General features: G+C 40.2%; 1 protein-coding gene across 1 annotated transcript; it reads right to left on the minus strand.

Moving 5' to 3' along the window:
• Window positions 1–655: 655 nt before the first annotated feature.
• On the minus strand, window positions 656–5,855 carry LOC122640886 (DNA replication licensing factor MCM6). Its single transcript, XM_043834162.1, has 18 exons — window positions 5,703–5,855; window positions 5,441–5,593; window positions 5,205–5,330; window positions 4,925–5,087; window positions 4,626–4,816; window positions 4,301–4,496; window positions 4,129–4,206; window positions 3,439–3,668; window positions 3,227–3,341; window positions 3,026–3,100; window positions 2,796–2,936; window positions 2,413–2,616; window positions 2,134–2,295; window positions 1,995–2,050; window positions 1,760–1,914; window positions 1,534–1,659; window positions 1,143–1,273; window positions 656–1,033 (listed from the first exon to the last, which is right to left on the minus strand). The coding sequence occupies exons 1-18, from the start codon at window positions 5,777–5,779 to the stop codon at window positions 893–895; spliced, it is 2,520 nt and encodes an 839-aa protein (XP_043690097.1). The 5' UTR covers window positions 5,780–5,855; the 3' UTR covers window positions 656–892.
• Window positions 5,856–13,686: the final 7,831 nt, after the last annotated feature.

Here is a 13,686-nt window from a genome sequence, read left to right on the forward strand (position 1 = left end):
AAGTAGAACAAATAAATACAACAAAGGTTGTTCTTGAAATGAGGACAGCTTCACATATTAAGCAAGATTTAGGAACCCAGCTACCCTTTATAAAGTAGCATAAACTACAAGGTAAAATCACCACTCGATAAACCGTAAATAAACAATAGAGAACAATACAAAGTTACAATCATGGATTATCAGTCAATATTCATTACCCCTACCATTTTCAAATATTATCGTTAAAACAGGCTATCCTTGCATATCAACAGCAATTGTACTGGCTTAAGGTCTAAGAGTACAAAACATAGATACTCTCTCAGAACCTCTAGCAAAAGATCTATCAAAATGCCAAATATAAAACCCTTTATAGTCCAGAATGCATCTGTTCATTGAACAATCTAAACTTGTCTGATCATAACCACTGAGAAAGTTCCTGAAAACACTAGCTTAAGCTTTAAGAGGATATAGTTCAAGTGAATACAAGTACATAAATCTATTTGTAACCTCCCCTCCAAAAGGGAAAAAAAAGTTTAGAAAAAACCCACTTCCCCTGGGGTGGGGTGTTGTTCCACAGAAAAACAGGGGAATGAAAGGCCACTGTTCAATGCTCTCTACCCTCCCCAAATGATGGCTCTAGCCATACTTGTTCATCAAGATTCAAGTCTAGCAAAGGTTGACTTGAACAAGTTTAAGAGCTGCTTTTGACATCAAGTCACCATGATTCCATTCAGACAATGAAAGGATTATACCGATTAGACTTTACGAAGACCTATCCATGATCTCATATGGCTGGTTATGGAATCAAATCACATGCACAGCTCTGTGGATCTCACACCAATTATGGATGAATGCTATTATGATTAATTTGTCAGACATACAAGTAGTCCAGCTAATGATGGACCACATTGCATTAATCAATGACATAATTTGGAGCAACAGCTAAAATCCTGTCATTTCTAGAAGATGAGGATTCCCTTGGTTCGTCACCCTCTGCAGTCGCTTGTCTACCATCATCTACAACTATCAGGTGGCCTTCCCTCCGTATCAAGCTCTGGCATTACACAGACTTGGTTAGAAGATTAATCCTAGCAGCCAGATTTCTTTCATCTGGACTAAAGAACACATAAAATTGCTTTCCTGCAAGGTTTAGTTTAGCCTACCTCTATAATAGCTTTAATTTTAGCTACCTCACTCTTCACCTCCTCCATAGAACTGTAGTTGTTCTTTTCATTTTGTTGACTCACATACCACTGAATCAAATCTTTCTGCCTCATACCCACCAATCCAGTCCCTGCATATTTTCAAGGAACCTATCAGAAATTCACAGTAATTCATCAGTCAAATTCAGGGATAAAAGCAAAGGTTTAGATCATTTAGTTGAACTATAGTCTTTTATGTTTGATCTTTGAAGGGTCTAGGTTTCACTTTAGGTTACTCCAATCAAAGATGAAAGGTGAAATGAACTGATAGATGAGAGTATATTTTATTTGAAAATATATCAAAAGGACTCATTAAACAAATAATAAGAACTTAAGCTATCTTCTGTTTTACCATCTTGCATTACAGACTCTTCATGTTGTCTAAGCCGCATAACAAGAGCTTGGGTAACCCTTTGAAAGTATTCGTCACTAATAACTAGTTTCTTTCCTTGACGACTTCCGGTTCCTATGCCACTTTCTGTACAATCAGCATCTGGTTATTATAAGTACACTTGCTCTCCACCAAAAATAGAATATATGAGAACAATATATGGAGCCCATATCAGCCCAGAGTTCACCTCCATTTCCAGAAACTGGTTCTGCTGCAGTTGTACTTGGCTGAGCACCATCTTGTTGAGGACCTCCATTACCATCATCATGGCCATCACCATCATCACCACCAATATGAATTTCATCTTGAAAATCAGAAAGATCAATCTCACTCGACTCAACACTGCATGGAGTTAAAATAATTCCATTAAAGCAATTAAAGAAAGGACACTAGTTATATTAAATGTATCTTAAATCGCTTGCCTTATTATGGATGTTTTTAGCAGCCTCACAGCCACACGAACATGGCGTGGTTCCACCTGTAAATAAGAAAGAAAACTCAGGTCTAATTAGGAGGGCGGTAAAATACAGGGAAAGTTTTAGTTCTTGGGATTTAACATGCCTGAAGTTCCAAGTGACTTCGAGCAATAGCTTCTGACAGCCTGACCAAAGCCTCCAGTTGCCTAACTGTCATGCGATAAGCAACTCTACTCCCTGGAACTATATCACCTCTACGAAGAGTAACATAGGAATCCACTAGCAGTTTCCTGGCTTCTGAGCTTAACTGTGAGAATTTTTACTACTGTTAAAATCTTGGTTGTGAGGGGGGAGTACAAGAAAGAGTGGCAAGAGAAGAATCTGAGTTCTGTAATTCTGTTGGAGGGAGGACTAAACAACAGACCTTTGGCTTAAGAGTCTTTGCATAAGCAATATAACGCTTCAGTTGAGCAGTAGTGAATGCAGGAGTAAGTGCATCTTCATGCTTCTGATGAACTCTCACAATATGGTGGGCAATGTGGTAATCTGTTTGATCGTCTGGCTCATCGATCATAACATACACCAAATCAAACCTAGAAAGGATAGCAGGAGGGAGGGCCACATTGTACTGAAAAAAGAAAGAGAACAATTACTTAATGTTTTAGAAACTCAAGTTCATGGTCAAGGAATTGTCTCCTGTTTCACCAACAAACTTCAAAAAACTAAAATTTCAATTTCAACACAAAATATACACTTTCTGATGATTGCCGGGGGAGGGAGTGATTATCTGCAGAAGAGCCCCCTCACCTTGAGAGGCTTTGATTTATCATAGCGCCCACCAGTAGGGTTGGCAGCAGCTAAAATTGATGTTCGAGCATTCAGTGTTGCCTGAATTCCTGCTTTCGTGATGCTTATAGTCTGCTGTTCCATGGCTTCATGAATAGCAACCTGCAAGGTAAATCATAACCTAGTTTTGCATAACTGTTAATAGAATGATGAAATGTGAGTGGAATTCTGAGAGTTCATGAGGATGTTACCTGATCCCTGATTTCCATCTTATCAAATTCATCAATGCAACATATGCCATTATCAGCAAGCATTAGAGCACCAGCCTGAGAACAGTTTTTGAACACATATCAAACCGTTCCATACAAAAAAAAAACTACTTTGAAACCCAAAAAATAAGAATAAAATGTGGCAAGGTTGGAGAGGAAAACTGAATAGAAAAAGCATAGTACCTCAATACAGAATTCTCCAGTTTCTGGTTCCTTGGCCACAGTTGCTGTCAAACCTGCAGCAGAGGAGGATTTTCCAGATGTGTAGACAGATCGTGGAACAATACTTGAAGTATACCTGCAAGTCAGATATTTGCACTACAAGATGAATAAGCTAATTGATGAAAACTACCAAAAGAATATTATATTAATAATAGTAGGTGAATATGGCATACTTGAGGAACTGAGACTTTGCACAGCTTGGGTCTCCAACAATACACACATTGATGTCCCCCCTCAGGTTGATACCCTCATGGGTGACCTTATGGACACCACCCAAGAGCATAAGCAGGATGGCCCGTTTGATTTCTTGGTGACCAAAAACAGTGGGAGCAATACTGTCAACAAGCTTATTGAAGAAATCGGGAGTGTTCCTCATCCTTTGGATTTCATCCAACTCATCTGCCTGGAAGTTGGAAATTCAGAGAGCAGAAAACCTGAATAAGGTGAAGAATACAAATGATGTCGAAGAAAAACCACATGGCTTTTGAACAATGCACATTTCAATATGTTTTCATCACCTACATGCATGAAAATGCTGCACGAGGAATTTGTTGTCTAGGACCAATCTTTCTGAGTAACAGCTAATATATCAGAAAGTGTCAAACTTCCATTCAGAGTCTTCAGATACAATACTGAGGTGGGAGAAGTCATATCACATGCATCAGTAGGTCAGCAGATCCTAGACCAGTCTAAATTTGATGAATGTACCATGCAATAGACGGCATAAAAATACCATAGTTCGACAATAAGCATTTGTCTGGTGTTCAACGAGGACCAAAAAGAAAAATGGTCATTGATGGTAATTTATTAAGAAACACATGCCATGAAGAGGTCGTGCTCCAAATATGCATGTGTGAACTCACCATGAACTGCTGGTTATCATCATCACCAATATCCTTCTTTCTGTTCCTAATGTCGCTGTCCCTTCTACCATCAGAAATCTGATCATAGTTCATAGTATTAGTTATGGATCATCAAAAAGACTCCAACAAATATCACAAATGGAACAAGCATGAGAATGATTTTTGCACAAACCTGTACTGAATTGGCAATGAAGGCCAAGCGATAGGAGAGATCCCTCACCCCCAAAGCCCTAAGGCCCCTAACGCCATCCTGGCCAGCAGCAGGATTTTGACGCTGGGAAGCTTCTCTTCGACATTCTGATCTCTCCCCTGGTGATGCTAATGCCAATATGTCTGGTATCACAACAACAGTACCTGTAAAGATTACCCTATAGAAGCCCAAAAACGCAAAATCCAATTATCCTTTAAGTGGGGTAATGAAAAAAGATGAAGATTTAATAGCTATCAAAGCAAATTCATGTACAATACGGACTTAAAAAGCAAATCAAAGATCTTACGTATCGCCAGCTCTGGCCTGCTCCACGATTTCATGACGAAGGATGACATCCATAGATCGAGGAAGGGATCCAGGTGGTATCTCTTTCGTGGTTTCTTGCATTCGAACCCTCTGCCAATCTGCAAATTTGCTCTCTTGACGAAGCAAAGCCCACATTCGATCCTTACAGTGTGCATTGGTACAGACAGTCGGCTGCAACCCAAAAGAAACATTAGTGCCACATAAAAGTGTGTCGTAGAAACAATGTAAAATTAAAAGCCAGGTGCTTGTCGACTAGGGAAAACCAAAAAGAAATCACACCTCAGTATATTTAAATTGCTGTTCAACATTCTTTATTACGATTCCACACTTCAGGCACTTGAAAGTCCCTTGCAGAAGCTCCGGTCTCACCTCACTCGTACGAGTGACCACTCCCGTCACTGAAACTAATTTTCCGATCTCAGCTGTCGCCAAATCCCTCAATCTGCATTAAAAATGTAAAATTTAACTAGAATCCAAAAGGAACCCAGCAAAAGTCTCCTAAGCTGGAAGCATTAAACGAACGTTACTTCGTTTTCTATCCTATTTTCTCTCTTCTTACCTCTTGAGCAGAGGGATATTGTAGAAGGCTACATTTATATCTTTGTTGGGGTTGTCATCAGCGATTAAGGTCGGCTTCTGCTCCATCACAAACCTTTTGCAAGCATTCCTCAGGTACGGCTCGAATCTACATTCGGGATCGTTGTTTAGGTCTTCTTAAGAAACTGGAAGGCCAAAAAATGTGGGGATGGGGGTGGGGGGAAATGGGATTAGGGTTTTTGGAGTTAACGGTCTTACCTCAGATACTCATCCGATATGGCCTTCTGAAGGACATTGTTGAAGCGCATTACGTGAGAGAAATCAATGAACATGGTGGTCGATTCCTTCGATTTCATCGCTTCGATCTCCGATTCATAGAATGGCTCAGCCGAGGTGGGATCTAGCTTAAAACTGAAGAATAACAGATCAGTGAACCACAGAAGAAATAAATCATTTGTATACTTATCCAAACTGAAAAAAAAAACATCATTAAAACAAGGAAAGGGGGGAGATCGATCACCTCTTGAGGAACTCAAAGAATATGTTCTCCACACGAACGGCTTTTTCGTCAACGAAAAACCCAGCATAAGAATCCATCTTTTCTCTCTTCAGTTCCCTTCAACAGTCGGAAACGGAGACCTATAACACTTCCTCCGAAGAAGGATGGATACCTACTGCGACGTCGCCGATTGTGCTTTTGGGTGTGTTGGGGGGAGACGAGGGTTAAGAATGAGATAAGAAAAGCGCGGGAACGAACAGCTTCCCGCCAAAACAGAAAGCGCAGGTGGGAAGGCTGTGGATTTTAAAGTTCTGATCCGACGGTGCCCGATACTGAACTGCACGGAATCGAAAGTCGTAACTCGTAATGTGGTTAATTTTTCCCCATCCGGTACGCTTCTCACAAACTCCAGTCCTTCCCTTGCCTTGGTCGCGTGGCTCTTGCGCAGTTATGCCGAAAAATTATTCTTGTACAGTTTGTACGGTTTTTCTCATAGAAAACAAAAATGACCACCTTATCCCTCTCCCCAAACATACTGTCCGGGTGGGGTTCACCCTCCTCTTATTAGATGCACTAGGATACTGTACCAGGTTGGGAACCTAAAAGGATAAAGTTTCAGTTGCGCCTAGATATGAGAGCACACTAAAACTAAGGCACCGCTTGATAACCTTCCCAAAATCAGTTTCTGGTGTTTTTTTATGCTGAGAAACACAAAAACACTAGAAAAGTGCTTGATAACCACCGTTCTATATAAATTGTTCTCTGGTGGATAAATCATTATTTCTATTCCCCATAAGACTTTTTACAAAACATGTAAGACATGTTCTGCATTGCTCAGCACAATTGGACAAAAAGTGTGCCCGATAAAATCTTTAACCCAACCCCCTAAAACCTAAACACTCCTTCACTCTTACGAACTCTCACAAAAGACCTTCATGGCGGTCTCGCTCTCTCGCTCTGTCCCTCTCTGGGGGTTCTCCTACAGATCAGAAGGGATTTCGGTGGGGCAAAAAGACCTTCTTCACTGCGGAGCTCCCTGGTCTCACTGTCTCGCTCTGTCACTCTCTGGGGGCTATCGATCTGAAGGGATTTCAGCGGCAACCTGCAACTCTCAAGGTAACTCATCTATCTCTTGCTATCTCTCACTCTCTATCTCTTCTCAACTCGCTCTCTCTCGCTCACTCTCTCTCTCCCTCTCTGTCGCTCCCTGTTCAAGATCTCAGGGCTTTTTTTTCTTCTCAATTTATGTTCTTTTTCATATTTTAATTGAAGAAAGTTATGAGATCTGTAGTGTTTTGTGATAAAGATTTTTCATTATTTTTTAGCTTCTATATGTTATGATTAGGGCTGCAATAGAGTCGGGTTGGGCCGGGCTTTATAGAACCCTAGCCCAACCCTAAGTCCCCTTAGCTGGGCCCAGGCCCGACCCGATCCTAACTCAGGGCCAGAAAAATCCAACCCTGACCTGCCCTCAGGGTCGGGCCGGGCTGACCCTAATTGACCCTGATCATGGGGAAGGGGAAAGAAATGCATGGGTTAGAATGGGCCGGGGAAAACATTATCAAATTTACAAAAAATAACACTATAATAAAAAGTATTATATCACTTATTGTCGTCATATATAATATATTATATAAAAAAATATATGTGACATTTAAAGTTTATAATGTATATATTATATCAATATATATTTTATAGTATAACTTAAATCAGGGTCGGGTCGGGCCAGGCCAAACTTAGCCTGAAGCCTCAACCCTAACCCGACCCGACCCTAACTCAGGGTCAGAAATTTCCAGCCCTAACCCACCCTCAGGGCCAAATATCTCAACCCAGACCCTGTTCGGGCTCAGGGCGGGCCAGGGCCGACAGGGCCAAACTTGCACCCCTAGGGGGAATAATATATCAAATCGAAGATCTCGACGAGCTCTTTAGGGGTCAACAGCCTCTGACACTGATGTATGTGTTTTTGGGATTAAAACGGAGATCAGGCTTCACCAATAACACAGGAGGTGTCCAAGTAATTTACCAAAAAAAAAGTACATAATTAACGTCCAAACATACCGAGACGATACAATAAAACAATTATTGGATCTGATATGTCAAGAAACGTCAACCAATAAGAAACTGACACGTGTATTGTGGACGAGTTGAGATCGCATAGGGCAAGCGCGGGACGACCTGATCCATAAAGAGCGAGGCCTGGGTGCACACCAAACCTCAAAGGGCACACGCGCAGGGCCAGACCTCGTCGTCGTAGCAAAGGGTCGCCAGTCAAACCCTCCTATGAGGGTGACCTGACGAAGAACCTGGACCACCCGGTAGGAGGAAGGAGGCAACCTTATCAGGACGACCCGAACACCACACTACACTAAAAGGAACACGTCACGAATCAATGTGGCGCGAGATTATCGCCCATATGACGCCTAATAAGGCGCAAGGGGATCAAGGGATCAACACTATCCCTAAGATCACTCCTAAAATCTCTCACTCCACGCCTAGGATTGTACTTTCCTATTAGTGCATGATTCTGCCCACCATCGCCAATAAATAACAGGGTAAATTCATTCCACGATCATCTGATTTCAATTATCATTATCTGTTGCTAAGAGTTTTGACTTAGGCATCGCAGCGGAGACACCAGCTCGCCTGGCCCTCTCTTGCTAATTCTGTATTGCAGGAACAGGTCACTCCGGCACAGTTCTTGACGCAACAGGACCAAACTCCACTTTTGACATTGCCGTTAGTAGAGAATTGAACCAATCTCAAAAACTATAAAAAAATAGGAAAAATGTTCTCTGCACCCCTACGCCAAGATACATGGGGTGGGTGAAATGACCCACCCCATGTGTCGGGTGCAGCCTGTGCCCTCGTGCGCTGTGGTGCAAAGAACATCTCCCCCCCAAAAATTAGCAAAATCTATATCTAGGACGATGGCACATCTCCCATTGAACTTCTGAAGCAATGAAACTAGGAGTACAATCCCATTCTTCAGAAATTCTAGTTCTAACAGCCCACTTAGATAACAAATCTGCCACAAAATGTTAAGTGTCCGACGTTACATGCATGGGTAGGAGGTATATGAATTAGTTATACACTTAATTATGTAAATTGTTTGTGGGTAGTTATGTGGAGGAAGGGTTGGTAGAGATTGAATTATTATAGGAAGTGACTAAGTGCATAGTTGAATGATTATTATTAGGGAGAATGTTTTCTGTGCCGTAAGACACATGGGGGTGGGCGCAATGACCAACCTACCCCCTAGTGGCAGGCCCATGTGTCTGGACGTAGCCTGCACTGCGGCATAGAGAACATGAGCCCATATTATATGTTATTTCTTCATAAATTTGGAAGAGAAAACAAGACTTTTGATTCCCTAAATTATCTCTAAAAGAGATGAGGGAAGGATTCCTTATCCAAACCAAGACGCAAAGCTTCGTCCATAAAACCAAACTTTTCCTATATTACCTCTTCTATCTCCGTCCATATTTTCCTTCTTACATCTCTTTCTCTATTTTCTCTCTTTTTACTTACCTTATCACAATAGATAAGACATTTTGCATTTGCTTTCGGGGAAGGTTTTGATGCACTATAATCTCAACCACTGATTTCAAATCACATTCAATCCATATATGATCATCTCTTTTCTATTAAGCCATTTGAAGCCCGGTCATCATTGCGTGGAGTTTTGCTATAAAATTAGTAGTGACACCGAGATACTTAGAAAAAACATTCTATTGGAAATCCAGAACTAGATCGAAGAACTCCACCAACCCCTACATTTCTTGGGTTATCCAGAGAACACCCATCTAAGTTGAGCTTCACCCAAATAGGATTGGATTAAACTCACAACAATTCTGCTACTCTTTGATGCAGAATTCCAATGGAGTTTAGATCTAATTTTTTTTTGGAAGGATGAGTGCCTTCACCGAAGATATTTTGCAGGGTTTAGTAATAAAAGAAGCCTCAATTCTTGAACATTCCTTAAGATTGTCTTGACAATATTTGAATCTTTTCTATCGATAACAATTATCCCTTCTTCTTTTGTTTGTCTCTTATCAAAGCTGGTATGGGATCAAAATAATGATGGCCAACCAAATCTCCTTGAGATTATTAACAACCGCCTTCCTCTTCCACCAACAAATCAGATCTTGAATTGAGCTAAACCCGTGCCGGCCAAAGAAGATTGAAGAGGATAAAAAACCTTAATCCAAACTTCGATTGATAGATCGAGGAAATGTCCACAAAAAACAAATGAACCATGATTTCACAAGCCCAGTGGCACCACGCATCTCGATGCCAAAGCCACTCTACATTTATTCACATTATCATCAATAGGGAGTGCCACGGTACAATATTAGGCTGTCGATCTCAAATGGAATTCCCGACGGAACTCCACATGATACCATTCCAGACTGTCTTGAATGGAAAAAAGGAGTGTGTATCTCCTACGTACCTGTTACAAATACAAAGGAAACGAGATCCCACCTTCGACAAAACCATCATCAGAAAATCCTTAAATCCTCAAATTAACAAACCTATATATATCTTGCTCTTCCAGATGCATCCCAAAACAAGTCATCCTTCATATAGGATGGAAAATCTAAATTTAAAGATGTAGATGCATTTTTTACAGTCGCCTTAGCTAAAAAGTCAACAATATTGTTGGCTTGTCTGTTGTAATGGGTGACCTTCCAGTTAATTATAGAGCTTAAAAAAGGCTTGAGGTAGTTCCAATCCTGCTGAACATACCAAGGCAATGAACCTGAACGAAGGAATATCACCCCTGTAGCTGAATCACACTCTAACCATAGACTTTCAATGTTAAGGTCTTTAGCTATGAGTAGACCTTGGATAATACCCAAGATAAACTAAAAAATTGTGAACTGGAATGTTAGTTAAGATAGATCTTACCGGTTCCCATTGACAAAAGTTTTCCTTTCAAACCCGTCAAAATTTATCCACCGGAGGCATCAACAAGTCTCTCTTCACTTGTCCTTTGAAAATTTTCACTCTAAGATATTTTGTTGGAAATTTACATTAGGGAAAATATCATCTCCCTCCCCTCTAAGTATCCATAATATCAATCTAATCCCCATATTTTGAATAATGATAACGCCCTCCCTACTATCCCAGGATTCTATCAATCGTATCCTAACTGTTAAAAAACGCCGTTAAGTGATGATGTGGCATGTACAAAAATTTTAAAACCCCAAAATACCTTTATTATTATTCTATTCCCTTTTTGCCCTCTCCTACTTTCCCTTTTGCATCGTCTTTCTCCCATTTCCTCTTCTTCCTCTGTGCTGCTGCTTCTTCTTCTTCCTCCGCCAGCAACTCGATCGATCCTTATGCTGAAACTAGGGTTAAGGCATATGTTCCGGCCAATTTCTCACCGACCTTGATCGTATTGGAATCACTCTGACCAATCCAGATTCCGATTCTGGATCAAATTCTAAGGGTTGATAAAGGAATCGCATCAGTTCGAAGTTTTTAACTTTTAAACCATGGGGATTGAAGAAGAAAATGTGGAGCCCAAATGGAGCAGGTGGGAACGTAAGGAAAATTTGAGGGAAACATGTATTGAATCGATTCATAAAAAAGATGAGGCAAAAACAGAAACCCCATTGAAACCCATTTCCATCCATTCCATTTTTATTCTTCATTCCTTCTTCGTATTCCCCATTTCCATCTAGTCGAACCTGAAACCTCTGCAACCCATCTCTGTTTCCTATTTCTTGAAACCCATTTTGATTCCACTACCACCGACCCACTTTCTCCTTCATTTTTCTATTTTGTCGTTCTGTTTTTCTAAAAAATCCCACCTAAACCCCATCGAACCCTCTCCCATTTTCCATATTCTTCTTCTATTTTCCAGCCGTTATCATATCCCATTCTATTTCTTCTTTTTTTTTTTTTCAACTGAAATCACTTCTCCCACTTTCTCTTCCCATCCCTGTTTTTTTTTCCTTTCTTCCATCTTCTCCAGCTCTATCGACCAAAACCCTTAATCAATTTCTCATCGTATCCCAATCACGCATAACCAATTCCTTCTTCTCTGTCACCGCCAACAATCGCTTCACTCTGCTTCACAACTTCAGCGCCTCATCGCCAGCATATCAACATTACTGAAAACAGAACATTACCTATAACCAAGAACAGAGAAAGTAAAGGAAAATTTGAGGGAAACATGCATTGGATCGATTCATAAAAAAGATATTAGAAGATAATTCACATCAGTGCATCACTTTCTTCCTCACACACACACGCACGCACAAAAGATTTGTGTTCGTAAGAGACGCCATAGAGTTTTAGGGCTTTATGAAGGAATGAATGAGGAAGGAAAGGGGGAGCGGGTTGTCTGTTATACATACGAAATAGGGTTAGGTTTTCCGAATTCTGATATCAATTTCCCACTTTTTCCCCGTGGTGATGGTGGCGGTGGAAGAGGATCGGAGGTGGCAGTGGTGGCGATGATGGTGGTGCTGGCGGAAGAAGGAGAAGAAGAAGAAGCATAGAGGAAGAAAATGACGGAGGGCAAAAAGGGAATAAAATTTTAAGGTTTTTTTCGTAAACATATTAAGGGTATTTTGGGGTTTTATAAATTTTTTACACACCACATCATCACTTAATGGCATTTTTCAACGATTAAGGTAGGTTGATAGAATCTTGAGAAGTAGGGGAGGACATTATCATTATTCAAAACTTGGGGATTGGATTGATATTATGGATACTTAGAGGGGAGAGAGATAATATTTTCTCTTTACATTATTATGGAATTTAAAGCATATGAACAAATTTTTGCTTTTTTTTGGACAACGAGATCTACACAAAGAACACTTTGCTGTTTTCCAAATTAATGGATTGACCAGAGTAACCTTGATATTTCACCCAAAAAATAGACTTGAAGTTTTTCACGATCCTAATACCTCCATTCATGAAAATAAAGATATCGTCTACGAAAAACAAGTGAGTAGGGGAAAAAGCATAACAAGATCCTGTTAACGCTTAATCTTTCCTTCTCGAGTAAGAGCTAATATATATATCTTTACAAAGTACTTCCTCCGCTAAAATAAAGAGAAGAGGAGATAGAGGATCTCCCTTGTGAGTTTTTGATCACGCTCCACACCAAAAAATCCCATTGACTCACTATTTATTAGAATCGAAAGTTTTGTTGAAAACAAAATTGGGTGAATTCTACCTAGATATCAATTTAGAAGAGAATCCAAAATGATGTAGATTATTTGAGTAAGGGACAATCAAAAGAAGGTTACACGGCATTCCTTTAAAAACAAGAATTATTGAAGAGAATCGATTTCGTCAATATTGATTTCAATCCGAGAATCTGTCAGATCTGTAATGATGGATTTGACAAATCTAATCCTATTATTTAAAACAATGTTTAAAAAGATATTTTACTAAAAAAAGAAAAAAAGGAAAAGAATGCTAACCCGGTTGCGTGGTTAGCGTGATTCCTGTACTTATACATAAACCAATACTTTTGTGTGCAAAAAGAACGTTCAACCTCTAGTGAAATAAAAAATCGCATCCAAATCACCTGGAAGTGTGGCTACTGAGTTGCTACAGGAACTACACAAGGGATTAGCGTTCTCTGGCCCAAAAAGAAAAACAAAAAGAAAAAGAAAATTGAGCTACAAATGCAGCATCAAAATTTAATGTCAAAGGGCCGTAAACCACTTAAGAAGCTTATTAGATGCATGATATAACGCATTAACGCGGCTGAAGGTGTGATGCCTCATGAGAGTCATGATTCATGAATAATGGATGTATATATCATTATCATCTGTGTATGTATATATATGTAGGCTGTAGGCAGCCCTGAGCCTCTGATGCTTTGCTGGATTATTGGAACTTCTCAGCTTTTAACTACTGAGAATCTGAATTGTTCACTATGCATCAGACGGACATGAAAGCCGCTCTTTTCGGATTCGTGTAGCGATTTTAGCCGTCCAAAATCTGACTGTCGAATGACGTGGAACACATTCCA

This window comes from Telopea speciosissima, chromosome 9, assembly GCF_018873765.1.
Source record: "Telopea speciosissima isolate NSW1024214 ecotype Mountain lineage chromosome 9, Tspe_v1, whole genome shotgun sequence".
NCBI lineage: Eukaryota > Viridiplantae > Streptophyta > Magnoliopsida > Proteales > Proteaceae > Telopea > Telopea speciosissima.